Source organism: Pelodiscus sinensis, chromosome 3 (assembly GCF_049634645.1).
Source record: "Pelodiscus sinensis isolate JC-2024 chromosome 3, ASM4963464v1, whole genome shotgun sequence".
NCBI classification, from domain to species: Eukaryota; Metazoa; Chordata; order Testudines; family Trionychidae; genus Pelodiscus; species Pelodiscus sinensis.
Window position 1 is genome coordinate 198,894,260 of NC_134713.1, and position 20,440 is coordinate 198,914,699.

Below are 20,440 nucleotides of genomic sequence, written 5' to 3' on the forward strand. Positions count from 1 at the left end.
ATTTACCAGGCAAGCCACACAAGAACCATGATCACAGTAAGTTTGCTCAGCCATTTCATGGAGAAGCCGCCAAGACACGGGATATAAGCAACTAGTCGACAATCCGATAAGCATGAGCTTATCAGACAGTCGACTAGTGATGTGACTAGTCGCTTCTCCCCCTTACTACCTCTATCAGGGTATGTCTACACTACCACCCTAGTTTGAACTAGGTTGGTTAATGTAGTCAATCGAAGTTGCAAATGAATCCCGGGATTTAAATATCCCGGGCTTCATTTGCATCTTGCCGGGTGCCATCATTTTTACATCCCCGGTAGTTCGGACTCCGTGCTCGCGGCTACATGCGGCACGGAGTAGGTAGTTCGAATTAGGCTAATTCGAACTACCGTTACTCCTCGTGGAACTTCGATTTGCAACTTCGATTGACTACATTAACCACTCTAGTTCGAACTATGGTGGTAATGTAGCCATACCCTCAGAGAGAGGCAGCGGGGGGAGGTGAGGCAAGAGCCAGCGCTGGTGGGGAGCCCACGGGGCTTTTGTACATTTCAAAGGCTCAGGCGCCACAAAGAGCATGGGGCCAGCGAAAAGTCCCTCACTGGTCACGCTCTCCCTGCAGGGCTTCCTTTTGAAATGTACGGGGCTTCCACTTTTGAATTTTAGCAGATTGGTGCCCGTATAGACTAATCAAATAGTTGATGGAAATCCCATCAACTATTCGATTAGTTAATTAATCTAAATATAACATCCCTAGCCAAGACCATCTCATTTTCAATTTCCCCAATCTTTGGTGACCTGATTTCCTCTCTATATATCCTAAAGTGAAGATCTAAACCAAAGGTGGGCAATAACATGGCGGCGGCTCGTCAGGGTTAACCCTGGGCAGGCCACCGCCACCGTATTTACCTATACAGCCTCAAGTACCAGCGATTGCAGCTCCCATTGGCCACTGATCGCCGTTCTTGGCCCAGGGGAGCATTGGGAAGTGATGTGGACCAGGACACTACTCCATGCAGCTACCACTGGCCGGGCATGGCGATCCGCAGCCAACGGGCCTGCCAGGAGCTAACCTTGGTGGACCAGATCCAGCCCGTGGGCCAGTGTTTGTCCACCTCTGCTCTCAATTAACTGATCATGCAGACGCAGTCATAGCAGCACTATATGGACTATATATCTTAGTGACAAGAGATCCAAGTTGTGACTAGCTTCTCTTTACCTGTTTTCTTTCTCGTTCCCATCTTCAAAAATGGAAAAAGCAGGTTCAACAGGAGCAGTGGTTTCATTAGTTTTCATGCTTTTACCAGGTTCTAAAATACAAAGAAAGAATTACGTTAATATTGTCTCTGGTTTACCTTAAAAGCACCATAATAAATGGCTACATCCTCATCCCTACAGGCAGAGAACTGACGGGAATGGAAATGCAGCTACTCCAGGATAAAGCGTGTTCCAGTAGTGTATTACAGATGCACACTGGAGGCAGAAGACTCATCTCAGTCCCAGGGTAGGGATGGAGTGAAAGGGAGTCTTTCACAGCCTGAGTCAGCTGTTATTAGCCAAGCAAGGGAAAGACCTGATGGATTCTAAAGACGATCCAAATCTGATGTAAGAAAGTGAAAGCTAACAGGTCACCAAGGGATTGAGGTAGAAGAAAAAAAGTGAAAGGAGACATGGTCCTGCCTCCTCACATCTCAGCTATCCACCAGAAGTCTACTCAGAGTTTGCACCCAGTAGAACAAATCAGTATAATCCTTGACTCCAAGAGTTTATTAATGGAGCTTCCTCCACTCCAAAGCCACAAATAGGGGCTTACTGTGCAGAGAACTGAACCCTACTAGGAATCGAGAGCATGCTGGCTCAGGTGTACAGTACAGGAATAAATCAGTCTTCACACCAATCTCAGCATGCCAATGCATTGTGCTACTGATAAACTGCCAGGTCGGCTGGATAGTTACTGAAGGCTAGTAGTTAGGATATTATCATTGGGTGAAGAGCACTATACATATAGTTCAGACATGGCTCTTCCCTGACCCAGCACAAAAATGCTATCCTGACTTGCACATGAACTTCAGGGTAATGAGAGGAGGAAGAATTATGGTAAGGCAGACCTCTTTTCAGACTGAAATTCTGCAGATCAGTACACAGTATTAACTAGGTTTTTTCTGGAATCGTGTTTCAGGTGCCCAGAGAAATTATTATAAAGAAGCAACAGTTTCCTTAATCCCAACTTAATGCAAACTTTTCCACAGCATTTTGAAGGCAACAGAAGAATGCTTTTATTTTTCCTAATAATTTGCACAAAAATGTAGAGCCTTCCAATAAATCATATTTCTGATATGAAATTTTGCGAGAATAAGTGTCTTCTATTTTTCAGGACTGTTCTCATCCTGCACCAAAACTAAAGAGAGGTCATAAACATTTTTTTGATTGCAGCTGTGATTGTGGATGAAAATCCCATTTAAACATACCGCTTTTTCTACAATTGGCCTCAAATTTCTCATTTTCTTGAAGAGAAGACATTTCAGGCAGGATAGGTGTCTGAAATACATCCATTAAAAATCCTAACAAGAGAAAAAAACCCATCAAAACACAGTTGTAGAAGCACCTTTCAGAACTGATAATAGGAACAAAACAACAAATAATAGAAACAAGAGTGGACTTTTGTACCTTATTTCATACCATGAAGTTAGTGTTTTAATGAGGCGTAAAGTGTAAAATAGTTTTCTTAGTGGATCCCTCTAATACCTGCAGAGATTAAGATATTTCTAACCAATGGACAAATTTTCATTTCTCTGAGGTATATACGTTTTGAATTAAACTCCTGACTATTTTGGTCTGTGGTTAAGATGTATTAATACTGAAAGACAATAACTGGTCACAAGCAAGTTTTCAAAGGAATACAGTGGAATCATATTGTATTGCTCTACGTATGACAATAGACCGATCAATATTTCTGTATTTCCTTGTTTACTGATAATAAATATAAATAGTTCTGGGAGGAGAGGTCTGAAGCAGTGAATCAGAAGCATAGCCTATAGTATGAACTTAGTAGAAAGCAGGATGGGAAAACAGCAAAGAGTTGGGAGAGACTGGGACCAACTGCTTTATGCAGGGGTCTGGTCTGGAACCCAGTGTGGGTAGGACGTGGTTCCCCCATTAAAATCAACAAGAAGATTCATTAAGGCCTTGAGTAAATGAGCCACACTCAGTGACCAAAAGCTGCACTGCTTAACTAGGAAGACTGGCCTCCTGAGGCATTGGGCAATTTAGGAACTTTGATGTTGTGAAGACCAAGACTGTAATAGGGTTCAAGAAAAAGCTAGATAGATTCCTGGAGGTTAGGTCCATCAATACTGATTAGCCAGAATGGGTAGGAATGGTGTCCCTGGCCTCTGTTTCTCAAAGACTGGAAATGGTTGACAGGAAAGGGATCACTTGATGATTCCCTGTTTCTGTTCACTCCTTCTGGAGCATCTGGCGCTGGCCACTGTTGGAAGACAGAATACTGGCCTAGATGGACACTGGGTCAGGCCCAGTGTGGCCGTACTTAAGACTACCAACAGCCCAGCCAAAGGACAAAGTTGTGACAAAGAACCAGGAAGCAAGCTAGACAGTGAATGCTCCACCAGAGGCAGATGAAAAATAATGCACACTTGCTGAAGTCAAATTTTGTCTCGAGGAGCTGCTGAACACCAAAGGTGTCCATTTACACAGCTACATTTTCTATTCCTTAGCTCTCTACCTTAGTCATCTGTTAGGATACATCTACACAGCAGTGTTATTTCAGAATAATTGACGTTATTCTGAAATAACAAAGAGCGTGTCTACACTGCAAACCTTTATTTCGAAATAATGGCAAGCTGGAAGTCTACGTATTCTGACTCCTGTAACCCTCATTTCACGAGGAGTAAGGGAAGTTGAAGGAGGAAGCTGAAGCAGACTTCCTGCTGTACAGATGGCGCTAAAAGCCAAATTAAACTATTTCAAATTCAGCAACACAACTGACATAGCTGAAGTTGCGTAGCTTAATTCAAGTTTTATCCTGCTGTATAGATGTGCCCCTACAGTTCCTCTTGATTTGGAAACAGACACAGGTTGGCAACACCACTGGACACAGTGGAGCTCAGACTTTGCTTGCAGATGGAACCACCGCATGGACAGCAACAGTAATTTAGATCCAGAAAGAAAAGTATGGGCATTTTGATACTTTGGCGGCTCAGTAGGTAAAGAACTTTGTGCCATCCCTCAATACAACACGTTAGAAAGGGACACATACTGTTCCAGATTATTCAACCTATTCCAAATGGGAAGGAATTCATATTGTGCTGGTAGTCATGTGGTTCCCCTTTGCCAACAAAGGCATGGATATCATTAAGCCAGTTCCTCGGAACGAGGTTTGGTTTTAAGAGGCCACCATGCAACCTTGGCGCCACTGGAGTCTGTGACAAAGGAACCCAGTTGAGCTAGGATTTCACCCCACATACTTACCCAGTGCTTCTTTAGTATGAACGGTGGGTGAAGGCTGCACTTTGAATGGAGTTGCCTGCATCACTCCTCCCAGTGAGGTGTTTGGTGTGGCACTTCCAAAGCTGATAGAAGCATTTCCAACTCTAGATGCTAAAAGGAGAAGAATTTAAACAACTTTTGAAATGATCAAAGCAGATTCTAGAACCTGATTTCCCATGGTTTGGCGATAAGCACCAGCGTTCTAATACTGTTCAGTGCAACGGGAGCTACAGTTATAGTAATTCTACAAACACAGAAAGATTGCATTACAATGCATGTCAATCAGTCAAACTTGGCTCAAGTGCACATAGTGGCATGACATACAGCTGCAACATAAAATATCTATGCTAAATACTGGTAATTCCCAAGGAAGACGACTTGATTCACTGACACCGGAAGAGCTGCATAATATGCATTCCCAGACAGAATAAATAAGACACATGCAATGGGATCATTATTTTTTAAACTGCTTGGTAATTACCTTCTTTCATCTCTGTGCATGGATCTAATTTGAGACCAGGAGTGCTCACATTTGTGTGCCTTCAAAGGAAATGGTAAGAGTGTTAGCCTGAGAAGGGTTACAAAAAACCTTCTTTAAATTAATTCTAGTTTCATTTCAGACATTTCCAGTAATCTACTTCAGCTTTTCAAGCATCATCTCTCACAGCTTGTATCAAATAAGAGAGGCTTGTCTCTCCCAAAGGACACTTTCTGATCAATAAGAATTGTGGTTTATTGATAACCTGCTCCCAAGATAGTAACCTCCTCATGGTCACACTAAAACTGCAATTTCTTCAGGAAAGTTGCAGTCAAACAAATATATCCCCTAAATCAGTGGCTCTCAATCTTTCCAGACTACTGTGTCATTTCCAAGAGTCTGATTTGTCATGTGTATCACCAAGTTTCACCTCACTTAAAAACATACAAAATCAGACATAAAAATACAAAAGGTATCATAGCACAGTATTCAGAATGTTTACTCTCTCTTTTTACCATATAATTATAAAATAAATCAATTGGAATATAACTTTGTACTCACATTTTAGTCAGTGTATTGTATACAGTGCAGCAGGGGCGGATATAGGGCAGGGCGAACGGGGCGGCCGCCCCAAGCCCCGCGCATGCGCTGTGGCGCCGCTGCGCATGCGCCGTGGCAAAGGGGGGGCCCCACGGAATTATGCTGCCCGGGGCCCCGCAAAACGGTCATCTGCCCCTACAGTGACTCATAGACTTTAAGGTCAGAAGGGACCATTATGATCATCTATTCTGACCCCCTGCACAGTGCAGGCCACAGAATCTCAACCACCATTAAACTAACCACTGCCTTTGAAATTTTAATTTGTACTGACTTCACTAGTGCTTTTTATGTAGCCTGTTGAAAAACTTTTAGGCAATTATCTAGATGAGTTGATGTACCCCCCAGAAGATCTCCGCGTTCCTCACAGGTACATGTACCCCTGATTAAGAACCACTGCCCTAAGCTACAATACTGTTATGGGATGGACTCAGAAGGATAAATGTAAATAGGTGGTCTAAGCAAGTAATTTATATGCTGAAAACAACAGAAGTTGTAAGATTAACAAAACAATCAACATGGTGGGTTTAAGAAAGCCCAGAAAGACCTTCTCAATTTTCTGTTTTTTTAACTCCTTCATTGCAACCCATAGAGCGTATTTGAGTTAGGAACATTAAAATGTGTTTATTTATGTAAATGTGTAACTGCTGAAAAATTTCAGCGCTTACATGTTTACTTAAAAAACATCCCTAACTGAATAAGAGGCAGCCGCGCGTGGGGAGAGGATGGGCGATGCAGCTCCGTGGGAGCCAGTATGCGCAGGGAACTTCCAGCAGCTCCCCTTGGCTGGAAATGGCAAATCGCAGCCAATGGGTGCTGCAAGGCTCCGTGGCTGAAGAGCTTTAGAGTAAACAAAGCATTGTGGGCCCACCAGGGGCTCTGCCTCACGGGTCCATGACCCAAATTTGAAAACCCCTGATGTGGTCAAATTATAAAAAGTCTGATCATCATCTTCAGCAAGAATCAGAAAGCCCATTCTACTTACTGCTGTCCAATGGAGCGGCCATAACTGCAGGTGGAATGTTCCTGACTAGGCTGAGACACAGCATCACCACTCTTGAGCTCAAGTTGTAATAGACTGTTCCGGAGTTCTCCAAGATCTAGTTTAGCTTCGCCTGTGTCCTTTTCATACGCTGCCATCGATAGTGAGGCTGACACAGACAGGTGGTTAGCAGCTTCAACAGGCCGTGGTACAAAAGTACCTGCTGTTGAAGTACTTGCTACAGCCCTTGATTGCAGCTGGAATGGCCTTAGGCACCATGAGGTTTGCAGATTTGTCGTCTGAGACGGTGCTGTACACGCTGGCTGTAGAGCAGTATTTGGTTTCACACATGGCTCAACCTTTGCAAGAAGAAACATACAGGCAAACCATTGCTAAACTGCTCTTGTCACCATCCAGAAGCAAAAAGGGAATCAGTCTTACCACACAATAGTAACTTTCAAATGTACCTAAACATAAACCCTTGGTGGTCTAAGTAGATTTTTGGTTAAATAGTCACAAAGATGAAGCCATGCCAGACAAATACAAAAACAGGAAAACAGGTGCAAGCTGAACTACTCTGGCACTCTCTGGTCTGGCAACATCCACAATCTGGAATTATTTTAGTTAGCTGGATATCCACTTATCATGAGTGTGGCCAAGTTGCCTGTGGTCCCATGAAGTTTGTTTACATCCACTAGTCCTTGATCTCAGTGTTCTGTGCTTTTATTTTGCTCTAATATACCCCCAACTGTCTTGTCGGAGCCCAGCAAGCAGCAGAGGTATTGATAATGCTCCTAGACAATATTTGACCTCCTATGGCTTGGCAAATTCTCTGGTTCGGCACCAGTCAGGTTCCAAAGATGCTGTACTAGAGAGGTTCAACCTGCACTTCAGTGAATTAAGGATGTTAAATTGTGGTTAATTGACTAGTCGAGTAGTTGATGGAATTTCCATCAACTACTCGATAGACACTTCTGCATTCCTCCTTTGAAATGTACAAGAGCCCCCACTGGGGCTCTTGTACATTTCAAAGGAGGAATGTGGAACTCCACCTGCAGCCCAGGGCCAGCGGGAAGTCCCGCTGACTCTAGGCTGCACATGGGCATGTCTGCTTTGAAATTTACAAGCTCCAGTGGGGGCTCTTGTGCATTTCAAAGCCACAGGACCCTCATGGATCCAGGGGTCAGCAGGGGACTCAGAGTCCTCTGCTGACCCCGGGCTCCATGTTGCGCTGCATGTTGCCCCCACTTCTGCGTTTCAAAGGGGCAGCACCACACAGCTCATCCCAGGCTCAGCTGTGCAGTGCTGCTGCTTTGAAGTACCCGTTCTTCCCCCACCCTTTGCTGCCTCTATCTGAGTGGGAAAGTCGGGGGGGGGGGGGGAGATAAGGGGGGAAAATCAACTAGTCGACTGACTATCCGGTAAGCATTTTCTTATCGGACAGTCAACTAGTCCTTAACATCCTTACAGTGAATCTTGATTTTCAAGTTAAACTAGAGAGACACGTGGAATAAAGAATGAGTCCATCATAGCAAGAAAATTAAACTTTACTACTAGATACAAATGTGCTGCTGCTATTATATGCTTACCATTGTTCTATCTGGAACAAACTGTAGCATGGATGCCTCTTCCAGCTTAGTTTCTGGAAAGCCTTTGGCCAGGTGACTCAGCTGTTCTAGCTTCTGCTGCAAAAGTTGCATTTCAAGGATGGCAGATTCTTTTCTCTTTGCATAGTCCCACTCTTCTTTTTCTGAAGGCAGTCAGAACAGAATAAGCAAAACAGGCAATTAACGTCCATTTAGGCTTTTCTCTCCCTACTTCAGAGATGAGATACTTTAAACAAAATGCACATATGTAAAAAGCCATTACAATTTATGTTGCTACAAGCAAATAACGTATTGAAGACTAAATTAATCAGGAAACAGAAGAAAACCATACAGACACATACATCAGCTTCTCACTCACCAGACCTACTACAAGTTTGTCAACCAGTGTCACAAAACTCTACCTTCCCAGGGTAAATGTTCATAGTGGATGACTGTTTCCTTGTCTGTGGTTTTATTTAAGTCATTTCCCTTTTGAGGTTCTCTATTTCTCTAAAATTGATTTGTGAACTATATTTGTTGCAGTTTTAGAGTCGTTTGTTTGCTAGGCAAAGGTACAGTACACTTGTGTGGTTTGCATAGCAGAAGGAATTAAGCATGCCACTGCTAGACCACAGAGGGATGGACTGCTCTTGGCCTCTCAAGTACCATTCCTTCCACCCATCGGGAAGAAGGGAGAGAGTGAACTGCATTACATTGGAAAGACTGGATTTGAGAAGACTGATTGGACACTGCCACTGAAGTCAGTTTAAGGAACCCTGGGTTTTACCCTTGTCCCATGCTCTTACTCTCTTATCTTGAAGGCAATGTCTCACGTCACAGAATTCATTTGACACAGTCACTGACATTTACATGGTTCCCATGAATGTTTTTTCTACTCTTTGAGCAGGCGAAGGGATGCCAGATTTGGCTGAGGGAGTGTGTGCAGACAGCGACAAAGTTACTTTAACCCACAAGTTTTCCTTGGCGATACAGACAAGGACATTTCTGAAGGGAAGTAGATAGAGTACCCCATTCTTTTTGTCGTCTCAATCTTTCTTGTTTTCTGTAAACAATCTTCGCTCTCACTTCCTCAAAAGAAAGCTCTGAGCCTTCACATATGAGCATATTTCTATTGTACATTGCCACTTGCTCAAATTCACTGGAGGTTGAAGATGGCTTTGGAATAACTGCTGACTTGGAAATGTATGTAAGATACTCTCTGTGGAGAGAAGTGTGAAAGATGCATTCAAGTTCACCGTGAAGCACTCTGATTATTTTTTAAAGCACACTTGTCTAGCACAACTGAGTGTGTATAAGTGCTACTTACACTTTTCCTGCTTCATTCTGAGATGACTGAGCTGCAGAAAGCATTGGATCCTAAAAGATGGAAAGAAGCTTTGAGACCCTAGTCTTAAAGTGTCCACCTATTTTGTTCAGCCATGAGTCCAGGATATCTACACAGCTATGCAATTACCACAAATAGTAAAACAAAGTGCATTTGCAATTTATATTGGACAAAACAAATCTTACCAGAAGAATGTTTACAAATGACACCAGTAATTTAGAAACATATTTTACAATTGTGCACTTGGTCCAGCTTTTATCCTTGTTAGCCATACAATGATTCTCACATCAACGGCAGAAATGCAATTTTAGCAAGAGATTCGGACACACCAAGCAGCAGCTCTAGAATGAAGTATCATGTGTGCATTTGCCAAACTCTCTGCCTTGGGTTTTTGGGTGCATACATAATGCAAGACTAGACCTCATGTTTGAAAATACTTCAGTACTAATGCTTGTCAGTGAGTAAACTAGCCCAATAGTCCAAAAGGAAAACAATAAGATTTTTTTCCCCACTGTTGAACACTTTGTGGGTGCCCAGAAGAAAAAATCTGAAAGATATAAGATATATTGATCTCCCCACCTTCCCAAGCTACAAATTTTGATGAATCTGAGCTAGTTGAAGAGCCACAACAGACATAGCTAGAGCTATGAAATTAGCCATGTTATTAAAGCAATACCAGTTAATAAGAGTTTCATTCCATCAATTAATGGCTAGCATAAGACCTAGAAAATAGACTCAAGGGCTGCTCCTCTCCCCAGACCCTCAAGTCTGATTAGTAACTTTAGTTTAAAGTGAAGGAGTTGTGCGGGCAGAAGCCTACTCAGTCCCTTTTCCTCAATCCTTTACTCTCAGATCTTACTCTTGTATTTGGTTTCTCTCACCGCCCCAGTGGGGTAGCATGATGGCTTCCTCATCCAGTCTGGACAGTGGAAAGGCACATGGGTCTGACAGAGCAGAGGATGGCCACAGCACCAGCTCCTCCTACATTCAGGATTCTACATCACACCACCGCCCTTCCAGCTAGCCGGGATCCCTTTTAGAACCAGTCCACTCTGCACCCCTGATACAGGAAGGTTACCAAGTGATGTGAGATGACTGACCGCACTACCACTGTTCCTTCGTGGGGAGAAAGGATTCCCCCTCGGCCCATGCAAGCTATACTGGCCTGCAGAGATTTACCAATTGTGTTGCAAAATGTAGTCTCCTTTTCAATTCCAGTGCTATACACAACCACCACACTATGCTGCAGCAGCCATTTACAGTGATGCGCTCAACACTAAGTAGCCCCTGGCTTACTTCCATCTACAGTGAAAAGCTGCCTTTGACCATGTTCCCATGCTGAGCCATTGGTGTAGCATGATCGAGCTGAATGACATCTCCAATTTACATGCAAATCTAGGGGTTTCTTTTTTGGGGACAGAGTGCAGTATAAAAAAAATAAATAAAAGGAGCAATCAAGGATGATAAAGCCATTGCAGAGAAACTAAATGATTTCTTTGCAACTGTAGGGTAAACTGAGGCAGCCCTAAATGTGCTAGTAGGCCTCTAAACAGCATGACTCCATTCTGGGATCAAGCCTGGGAACACCACAGTCAGGATAAGAGCTGCAGGCAGTAAAAGACCCTGAGCACCATAGCAACCACGTTCTAAAACACTTGGACAGGGTCCCAGTTGGTAACGTAACACATTTTGCGTAAGATAACATTCATAAAATTTGCTTAAACTGTCTTGCTTCACTCCTAGATAATAAGCCTGAGAACCAAGCGCTACACCAACTCAAGACCATACCCGCCTGCTATAGAAACATCATTATCTATACAGACTAAAATGTTATTACTGTTTTGCTGACATGTTTTGGCATTTGAACAATAACCACCTGTATATATATTAATGAGTTGTTACTTTGCAATGGGCGGAGATATTATGTAATCTTTAGTAGTTCTATTGGCTTATGTGCTCATTTCGTCTTGCTGCTAGACCTATCAAATCATTTTTCCTCCGTCCACCTGCTGACTATATAACCTATTGTATTGTGTTAATTAACCAGTGTTCACCAGGGTAACTCCTGCGTGTCACTCCATCAGCTGGTGTATAATAAATGCTCCACCTGTTTTCACCTGCATCCAGAGTGTCCTGGATTATTTCCAACAAATTGGGGGCTCGTCCGGGATCCAGGCTTGTGAGCTGATCGGGAGCTGGAGACTAAAACCCAAGAGAGGTGAGTATATTTAATTTACCACCTCATTAGGTCTAGGGGTTGATGTCTCTGGTTTCCTTCAGACACATCCTGGTTCCGTTCCCATTTAAGGCACGAGATACCTGGATGAGGGTGAACCAAGCCTATGAGGCAGGCCTGAAAGAGGGGGGGAGGAACATCTAGGGGACAAGCACAAGAGGGTTGTGTACTGTTAGAACTAAGGGGCTCGTTACGGAGAGACTGGATAAATCACCAAGGAGTGATTGAGCCGTACGTTAAGCTCGGGATTGGATTGGCCGAGTACGCAATGCGGCAGGCAGCACGAACTAGTGACCCATTCTCTCATTGCACGTAACAGTGTAAGACCTGGCGGACGCCCCCCAACAGGCACTTAACGTACACACTCTCGCATAGTGCAAATCCCCGCCAGCAATTGGGAAGGTACCAAGAGGTGCTACAAGGTGCAAAGGCCGTACGGTATAAGCCACACACAGAATCTCGGGGGTAAAAGCTGATTCCTAAGAGTGCGTCTGAAAGACGTAGCTAAAGAGGGACAGCTAAGCCGTGTGTGGAATCCCCGAGGAGGTACCAGTAAAGCAGGGAGGAAAACGGCGCACAACCTCCAAAGCCCAGCCGGTTCGAGAGCAAGGTGCCCGAACCCGAGCTGGAAGATAAGCCCAGCCGGTTCGAGAGCAAGGTGCCCGAACTCGAGCTGGAAGATAAGCCCAGCCGGTTCGAGAGCGAGGTGCCCGAGCCCAAGCTGGAAGATAAACCCAGCTGGATTGGGAGCCAAGGCACCCGAGTCCGGGCTGGAAGAGAAAGAACCCAGCACCTGTCCGGAGGGACTGGGAAGGTTTGGAAGTGAGCTGTAATCGTTACAGCTGGAAAGTGTGACCCGCTGAACCTCTGCGTTCTCCGGACCGAGTGTTGTGTGTTTGTATGTCAGACCCTGTCATTATTTGTTAGGGATTAGGATTGCCAGCAACCAATGACTGAATACACCAATCTGTAGGCTGTTTTTAATAACTACTGGCATTTGGAGCAATCCCAGGGAGTGCTCCTTTTCCTGCTAAGAATAATCCTATTCCTCCTACTGATAGTATGTTAAAGACCACGTTTATAATCACTCATCTGAATGAATGCAAATGAATGTATGAGGTGTGAATGCCACTGACAAGGTCTTAAATGCAAGGGGGGGGTCAGCCGAACCTTGAGACCAAGCGGATATGTGAGGGAGTGACGACTCCCCTTATTTCATAAGCTGCTGATAAGGTCTGACATTCTAGACCCAGCAGACCCCTTCTTTGGAGTGTGTAGATTGTTTCCTATAAGCCACTGAACGAACAAGGAGTGGACAGGATACTCCCCTGAATGACTAAAATAAATGGGGATCAGTCTAATCATACCCCCACACCGCAGAAAGGCACCCCTGTGTACTACATGTACGTGTATCATGGTCCAAGGACCTGTGAGCATATAACAGATTGACAGAAAAGAAATTAAAGCCCTGAGGGATGACATTGAAGCTCAGAAAAGCAAAAAGAAATCCTCCCCATGGTAAGAAATGTAACTTACAAGCAGCAGTGCCTCTGTGCCAAAAGAATGCACGAGGAGTGAGAGGAAAGGATTTCTCAGCTAGCGCACCCATATCAACTGTGCCGCCTCTCCCAAGCTTAGGGAGGAATTTGGCACATTACCCCTTTACTCCTCTCTATGCCCAGCCCCATATAGGCTATACATCATTATAGAGAGGAGGCACGAAAGATAACTAAAAAGAATCAGCTCTTCCCTATGGAAAAATGGGCTCTAGTAACAACTTTGCCCAATCCAAAGCAAAACCCTGAGTTTTAAAATAAACTTAACAGCTGGTGGGAAGTATTCCTCCAAATTCCAAGGAAAGAATGCCTGCCGACCATCAAGCCATATTGACCCTAGGCATTTTGGTTAAAAACATATACACAGGACACAACGCAGGAGCAGAAAAGGGCTGCCAAGAAACTTCAGGAGATTCTCAAGCCTTTGTTAGCAAATAGATAACTACAGCCTCTCCGGCTAGAATTGTAGGCAACCCAAGGATGTTTCACAACGGACGAGTGGGGGCCATCCAGAAAAAAACAAAACAAAAAAAAAAACCCAACCCCCCCCCCAAAAAAACAGTTAAAACCCTTCCCTCACACACTGTTACAATTGGCTTGAGGGCGTGGGAGGAAGTAACCTAAAAGCCACCCTAAAGTCAACCGGTAGAAATTAAATTTAAAGATGTAATCACTAGAAGCTAAATCTGCCCTAACAAGGAGACACATTCTGCAACATAAATCTCCTTAGAGAGCATGGGCAAGTGATCCACCCCAGAATTAGCAGCATAGATCAACTGCTGCAGCATCGATGTTATGAAAACCCTATACTGAGAAGTTTAAAATTAATACTAGCTGATTGCAATAATACACATTTGGATTTACATATTGAACAAAATAAAGAGATGTGGGGCTAATTGGAAAGCCCACTCTCCTTGACAAATTAATATTGGATAAACTTGTGTAATTGAGAAAAGTCATTTAGCAGGAATCAGGATAGACCATAAGAAAGAAAAAAAGCATGTGAAAGGGGAAGGCAAAAAGTTTGGAGTCCTATGGGCGTAGTAGAAGGAAAATAAGGAATTCGATTGACACTTAACTGGTTAACTGTATAAAAGAATGAAATCTATACATCAATCCTTAAGGTTAAATTTACTCTTTAAGAAAACAAACCATTGTTTTAAGAATCCAAGCCCTGAAACTTCACTGTCTCTCTGTTCAAGGCTGAGTTGATAGCACTTTTGGCTTGCTTTTAAATCCAAGGTTGTGTGTGTCTGCAAACTGCCTGTCTGTTCTGGAAGGGGGGGCAGTGTCCCCCATAAGTAAGCCTGTAACATTGTATATGATTCTTTTCAGGAAAAGAAAAGCTTTTTGCTTGCTGGGACAGTAACTGGCCAACACCTTGTGCTAAGGAAAAGCACTATAGCTTCACACATTAAGCCTGATCTGTGATACAAGAGGAAAATCAAGGCATGCCACCTTTAACTTAATAATTGAACAATGAAGTAATCCACTCAAACCCTCTGAAGCTGGTGTGCAAAATAAAAGCATACCATTGGGTAACAGGCTGATCAAAACTAACAAAGAACATCTGTAAAAAGAAAAGTATTTTAAGTTATAATGTACCACCCCAACAAAGGTAGAAATGTTTTCTTGTCTTTCAGATCATCAGAAAGTGCTGGTGCCAGCTGAAGAAAAACAACAAACAACAACAACAAACCATGGTTCTGTGTCATGACATAATAAGTTTGTGTTCTGTCCAAGTTTGTCTTGTGTGTCTTAATTGTAATACGTATTGAAAATATTGTTGTGTGTAGGATATTGTTTTAATGAAAGGATAATTTGAGTAAAGCAGAAGCATTAATTTAAATGAACAAAATTAATAATTGGGCCCAATCAATTGGCTACTTTAATATTCAGTGAAAGAATAATAGTTTGGTAATTGTTTAGGCTAGGAGAATGTTAACAATGTCTCCACAGGTGAACAAAAAAGGAACTGGAAGGAAGCAAGGAGTGCATCACGTGAACAGGAGGACTGGGATGGGGTACCAGCCCTCTCCCCCACCGGATTGGTTTTGCTTTAATGGCCACACAAATGAAATATTTAGCTTCTGTAAATTTGCACACCAACCATAAAAGTGGTTTGGCCAGAGAGAATAAGAAATCTATAAGAAACAACACGGGCAAGTGGGACATCTGCATATTTAAGTAAAGATGCCCACAACGAGGAAACTAGTAACCTCACTATTGCAATAACAGCTACTTGCCCTGCTACTCATTGGTGTCTGATGCCTTAAAAGGCCTCAAGAATTATGGAATTGCATGGGTTAACAATTAAACATCTGTGAACCATGCTTGTCCTATAAGAGAAACAGTGACTCTAGTCACACACATAGAACAAATACACGCTAATAGCAATGGGGAATACACGGCCTTGGGCCGCCCCTCATTCACACAGAATCATTTTGTTTATTGTAACAACATGAACACGAGGACAAAGAATACACAGTCCACTGAGTTAAAGTTTGTGTGGAATATTGTGGGAAAGAAGCTAAACACTGACATCAGGCCACTGAAGTTGGACCTACTGACTCCCACTGGGGCTTACCACTTAAAGCCCAGACAAAGGTAACCCCTGAGGCATGGCTGTCATTTGTTAAACAATGGCCATCGCTAACTTGTCCTCATTTGGATATTATTAACCAGGTCCTTAAGGACAAAATAGAGCCTCCCAATTGTGCATCATGCCCTGAACAGACCTCTGTCCCAGAACCAGGACAACTGTCACTGGTCCTTACCTTGGTGATGTTCCACACTGGTATAAACCAGCTGTGTGCTAGACTGGCTAATCAAATTGGCAAGTGCCTGATTAGGCAACAACCGGGCTTAGCAGATACCATCGCAGATTGGAAACTCTGTCAGCAACACTTATGTCATAGCCCAGAAATTGTATAGAATCCAAGCTGGTAAATGCAGTAATATCCAGCGCCTGTAAAAGCCTAAACACGAGCCAAGCTAATCAAGTGAACCTAAATAGTTTGAAGGATCTGTCCAGCTCTGTGTCCACTTCACTAAACCTAACCAGATATTTGGACCAGAGACTAATTAGATCGTTAATTAATGAAACTAAATTAAAGAAATTAGAAGGCCAGTATTAAAAATATAGGGTAAGCTTTAGCCACTACCACCCAGCCCTTATGGAAGTGGTGAGTCCCCACCCTCCCTGTGCCTATCCCATGAGTGTAGGGAAGTAGAGAATTCATGAGGACCCATAGGCCCACCTGGACAGGCCATAGTATAACCATTTGTTTTAGCCCCTCTGGGGATTCCTCACTCACAATGATCAGAATGGTAACTCCCTGCCTCTACCAAAGCAGAAGCATATAGATAGAGTCGAGGGCATTGCTTATTCTGAAAGTGTGGGAGCCTCCCTGTATCCAGGGATTATTGCATCCACTTTGATAAGGAAATGTTATGTACCTGCCCATTTAACATCATGACGAATCTGCCTAGGTTTGATGTAGTTCTCACAGAAAAACAAATAAACATTGAGCTGGTCCAAATAAACGGAACCTACTGGTGTTTGACTACCCAGACAGATCACTCCATCCTGCCACTCTACATATCCGTCTGTGTGTATAACAGTCCCTCACGGGGCGATCTTGACCGTTGATGGAATGCGGCTCTATCGCACTTCGGCAGTGATGGGTAACCTAACATGAGATCCTGAGTAACACGACGGAAGTAAGTACCTAGAGGAGGGTTTACTGGCCCTGCAGGCTAAAATCGAGGAGTTGGTGGCCAATGCCCAAAAATATATCCAGGCCAGCCGTCTGAGGTACACACAGATAGGGAAACACCGTGGACCATGCCAAACACCTACCTCTGAGGCTCAGCTCTCCTCCGCCTCCTGCCTCTCTCTCTCTATCTCTTTCTTTCTCTTCTCCCCTTCCTGCCTCTCTCTCCCCTCTGTCTCTCCCTGCCCCCCCTTCCTCTTCCCTCCCGCCGTGGCACTTGGCTGAGTGCTGCCTGCTCAGCCAGGTTGCCGCGAGGGAGGGAGGGGGCTGGGGTGGTGACGTATACGGCCAGGGGGCGGGGCCGTGTACGTCACTGCCCTCTCTTCCCCTCCTACCCCAGGGGAGCCCAAACAGCCCCTTGCGCTGCTGGCTCCCCTGGCGGCCTGGCTGAGGGGCGCACCACTCAGCGCCAAGGCAGGAGGAGGAGGGGGGCGGTGATGTACGTGGCCCCGCCCCTCTTCCTGTCCCACTGAGGCGCAGCGCCAGTGCCACTCAGCTGGGCCGCAGCTGGGGAGCAAGCGGCCATTTGCGGTCTGGCTGCGGCCAGTGGCTGCACTCCCCCCCCCCCCCCCGGTCTGCTTCCCGCCCCCCTCATCCTGTCGGCCATCCCCATGGCCCCCCAGGGCTCCAGCGGGGGAGCAAGTGGCAGCAAGCGGCCGTTTGGGGCCGCACTGCGCACCCTCCCCCGCCAGGCCTGCTTTCCGCCCCCCTCCTCCCATCCAGCCCCACAGCCCCCGTTCCACCCCCCCCAGCTCTGCTTCCCACCCCCCTTCCGGCCAGCCCTACCCCCCTTTCCCTCCTTCCGGGCCCCAGCGGGGGAGCAAGTGGCCCTTTGGGGTCCACCCTCCCCACGCGTGCTTGCCTACCACTTGCTCCTTGCCGCCGGGGCCCAGAGGGAGGGGAAGGGGGGGGCCACTCAGCTAGGCCCCGGCGGGGGAGCAAGTGGCCATTTGGGGTCCACGCTTCCCACATGTGGGGAGCCCGGACCACAAAGGGCCGCTTGCTCCCCCGCCGGGGCCCAGCTGAGCAGCGCAGCACAACGCTGGGCCGAACCGCCATGGAAGGAGGAGAAGGGGGGCAGGGCGCTGAGGTACACGGCCGGGGGCGTGGTTGCGTACGTCAGCGTTACAGATGCACAGACAATGGGCTACTATATGTATGATAACATTGTCAAAATAACTGCTTGCTGTGTAGTCACAGACTATGTCAAGCTGGAGGACTTCTTACTCTGACTCTTATAACCCTCATCTTTTGAGGAGTAGGGGAAGTTGGAGGAAGATTGTTCTTTCTCGGGCTTCCTGACAGTGCGTAGACAGTGCCAAAAGCTGAAGTGAGCTATTTTGACTTCAGCTATGCAATTGATGTAGCTCAAGTTGCATAGCCTATTTCGGACTTAGCCCTGCTGTGTCGATGTGCCCTTAGGGAGCTATAATAAAAGAGTGCAGTTCAGATGCTACTGTGGCCAGATAATGCTACCTGACTCATGCAGAGCATTTTGAAACAGTAGACCTCAAGGAGGGAAACATTACCCTTACTGTATGAATAGGAAGACCAGGCTTAGAGAGGTTAATATAGGGTTGAAAAAAATGCCCCATTCCTGTTCTCCCCAGTCCCATAAGACTCATCTATCTCCCAGTGCCCCACACACCTAGACCAGTGGTTTTTAAAGTACAGGTCATGATCCAAACCTGAGGCATGGAATGCCTTGCTGTAGGGTGCCCAGGTGACAAGGGGGTTGCTAAGGCAGGCATCCTCCTGCCTGTCCTGGCACTACAGACTGCCCTGCACCCCAGGAGTGACCATCAATGGGACCAGCTCTTAGGCGGGGAGCCACAGTGCTCCACGCCCTACCTTCCGCAGCTCCACACTCCCCATGAGTGGTTCCCAGCCAATGGGAGCTGGGAAGGTCAGTGCCTGTGTGTGAGAGCAGCATGCAGAGCTGCTTGCACACCTCTGCCTAGGACTCAGACCTGCTATTGGTTGTTTCCGGGGCACAGCATGGTCTGAGGTGCCAGGACAGGTGGGAAGCAGCCTTAAAATCCCTGTCGTTCTTCTGGCTGCGTCTTGCTGGAGGTAAGCCCATGCCCAAGCTGGCTTTCCAATCCCCTGCCCCAGCCATGATCTCCCTCCTGCACCCCAAGCCCCTCATTCCCAGCTCTGCCCTGAGCCCACACTCTAGGCAAGAGAAATAATTATGCTGGGTCACAGGAGTCAACCATTTTATTCACCTGGGTCGTGTGGAAAAACAAGTTTGAAAATCGCTGTCCTTAAGATACCTCACCCCAGCCCCTCACTGGTCCCATCCAGCCCCACTCCTGGACATCCATTCCCATTAACTGCATCCTAAACACTCTCCTCCTCTTCCCACCTCAGTAAGTTGTCGCTCCCAGCATTAGCATGTGCAATTTATTCCCTTTTCAAAAGATAGTCTCAGGACCTTCTGAGTATTCTGCTGTACTTAGATTATCCTTCCCCATGTGAAATAAAGCCTTTTGACAAAGTAGATTAAAGTATCATGTTGCCCCCCCCCCTTTTTAAAAAAACATAAGACTTGTGCCAACAAATGGATTTGAAATTTTAGCTACTAGGAGGGACACAGGTCCAATTTCTGCAATGTTCTCCCCTGGGCCACTCAGGCCTCATGAGGTATAAATAGTTTTCAAACCCCTTACCTTCCCTCTGCATGCATCTAATGTAACCCAGTAGGTTCACAAAGTTTAGAACAACTTAGCCCACACAGAACTCAATTCATCCACACTACTGTAGGTTCTATTTGAGAATAATCCATCAGCCACACGGATACACCCTCTGTAGCTACAGGGAGTAGCTGAACAAGAAGTAGGACTTGTAGACACTAAAGTTTTGCAGGTTTTTTGTACTTATTCTACATTTGTAACTTCACTTTTCATAATACAAGTACAGCAGTGCAGTCTTCTTAAGTGAACTGAAGCACTGTTTTGTTTTAGTGCAAAGATTTAATCACATATCAAGTGAGCAATGTACATTTTGTATAATGTAACAAATTTTTTATATTTAAAAATGTGAAAACACCCACAAATATTTTAATAAATGGTATTATATTGTTTAATAGCACTATTACTTTAGTCTCTTATCAGCTTTATTTATGATCTGGAAAAGGAGCAATGAAGCCCTGGCTAAGACATCAGGAAGCCATCACAATCACTGGAATCCATGCACAATCACTATGTACATTCTTGTAATTACACTACAAATGTAATTTAACAAAATCCTTGTTTTTAACTTGTCATCATTCTTAGGCATCAACTAGCAAGACAAAGGGTACCAATTAGTAGCCAAATCTTGGAGAAATACCACCAGACAGAGCCTGGTTAATCGAAACACTAGTGGCCATACCATATA

The 20,440-nt window shown here is 45.0% G+C and overlaps 1 protein-coding gene across 1 annotated transcript in view; it reads right to left on the bottom strand.

Annotated features, from left to right (window-relative positions):
• The window catches only part of BUB1 (BUB1 mitotic checkpoint serine/threonine kinase), a 59,538-nt gene that overhangs the window by 23,915 nt on the left and 15,183 nt on the right, over nt 1-20,440 (bottom strand). The window contains exons 7-14 of the mRNA XM_075925870.1: nt 9,474-9,523; nt 9,175-9,365; nt 8,150-8,310; nt 6,564-6,919; nt 4,985-5,043; nt 4,486-4,614; nt 2,466-2,558; nt 1,217-1,307 (exon numbers count right to left, since the gene is read on the bottom strand). Of these exons, the coding sequence (XP_075781985.1) occupies nt 1,217-1,307; nt 2,466-2,558; nt 4,486-4,614; nt 4,985-5,043; nt 6,564-6,919; nt 8,150-8,310; nt 9,175-9,365; nt 9,474-9,523 (1,130 nt within the window). The remainder of the gene's footprint in view (nt 1-1,216; nt 1,308-2,465; nt 2,559-4,485; nt 4,615-4,984; nt 5,044-6,563; nt 6,920-8,149; nt 8,311-9,174; nt 9,366-9,473; nt 9,524-20,440) is intronic.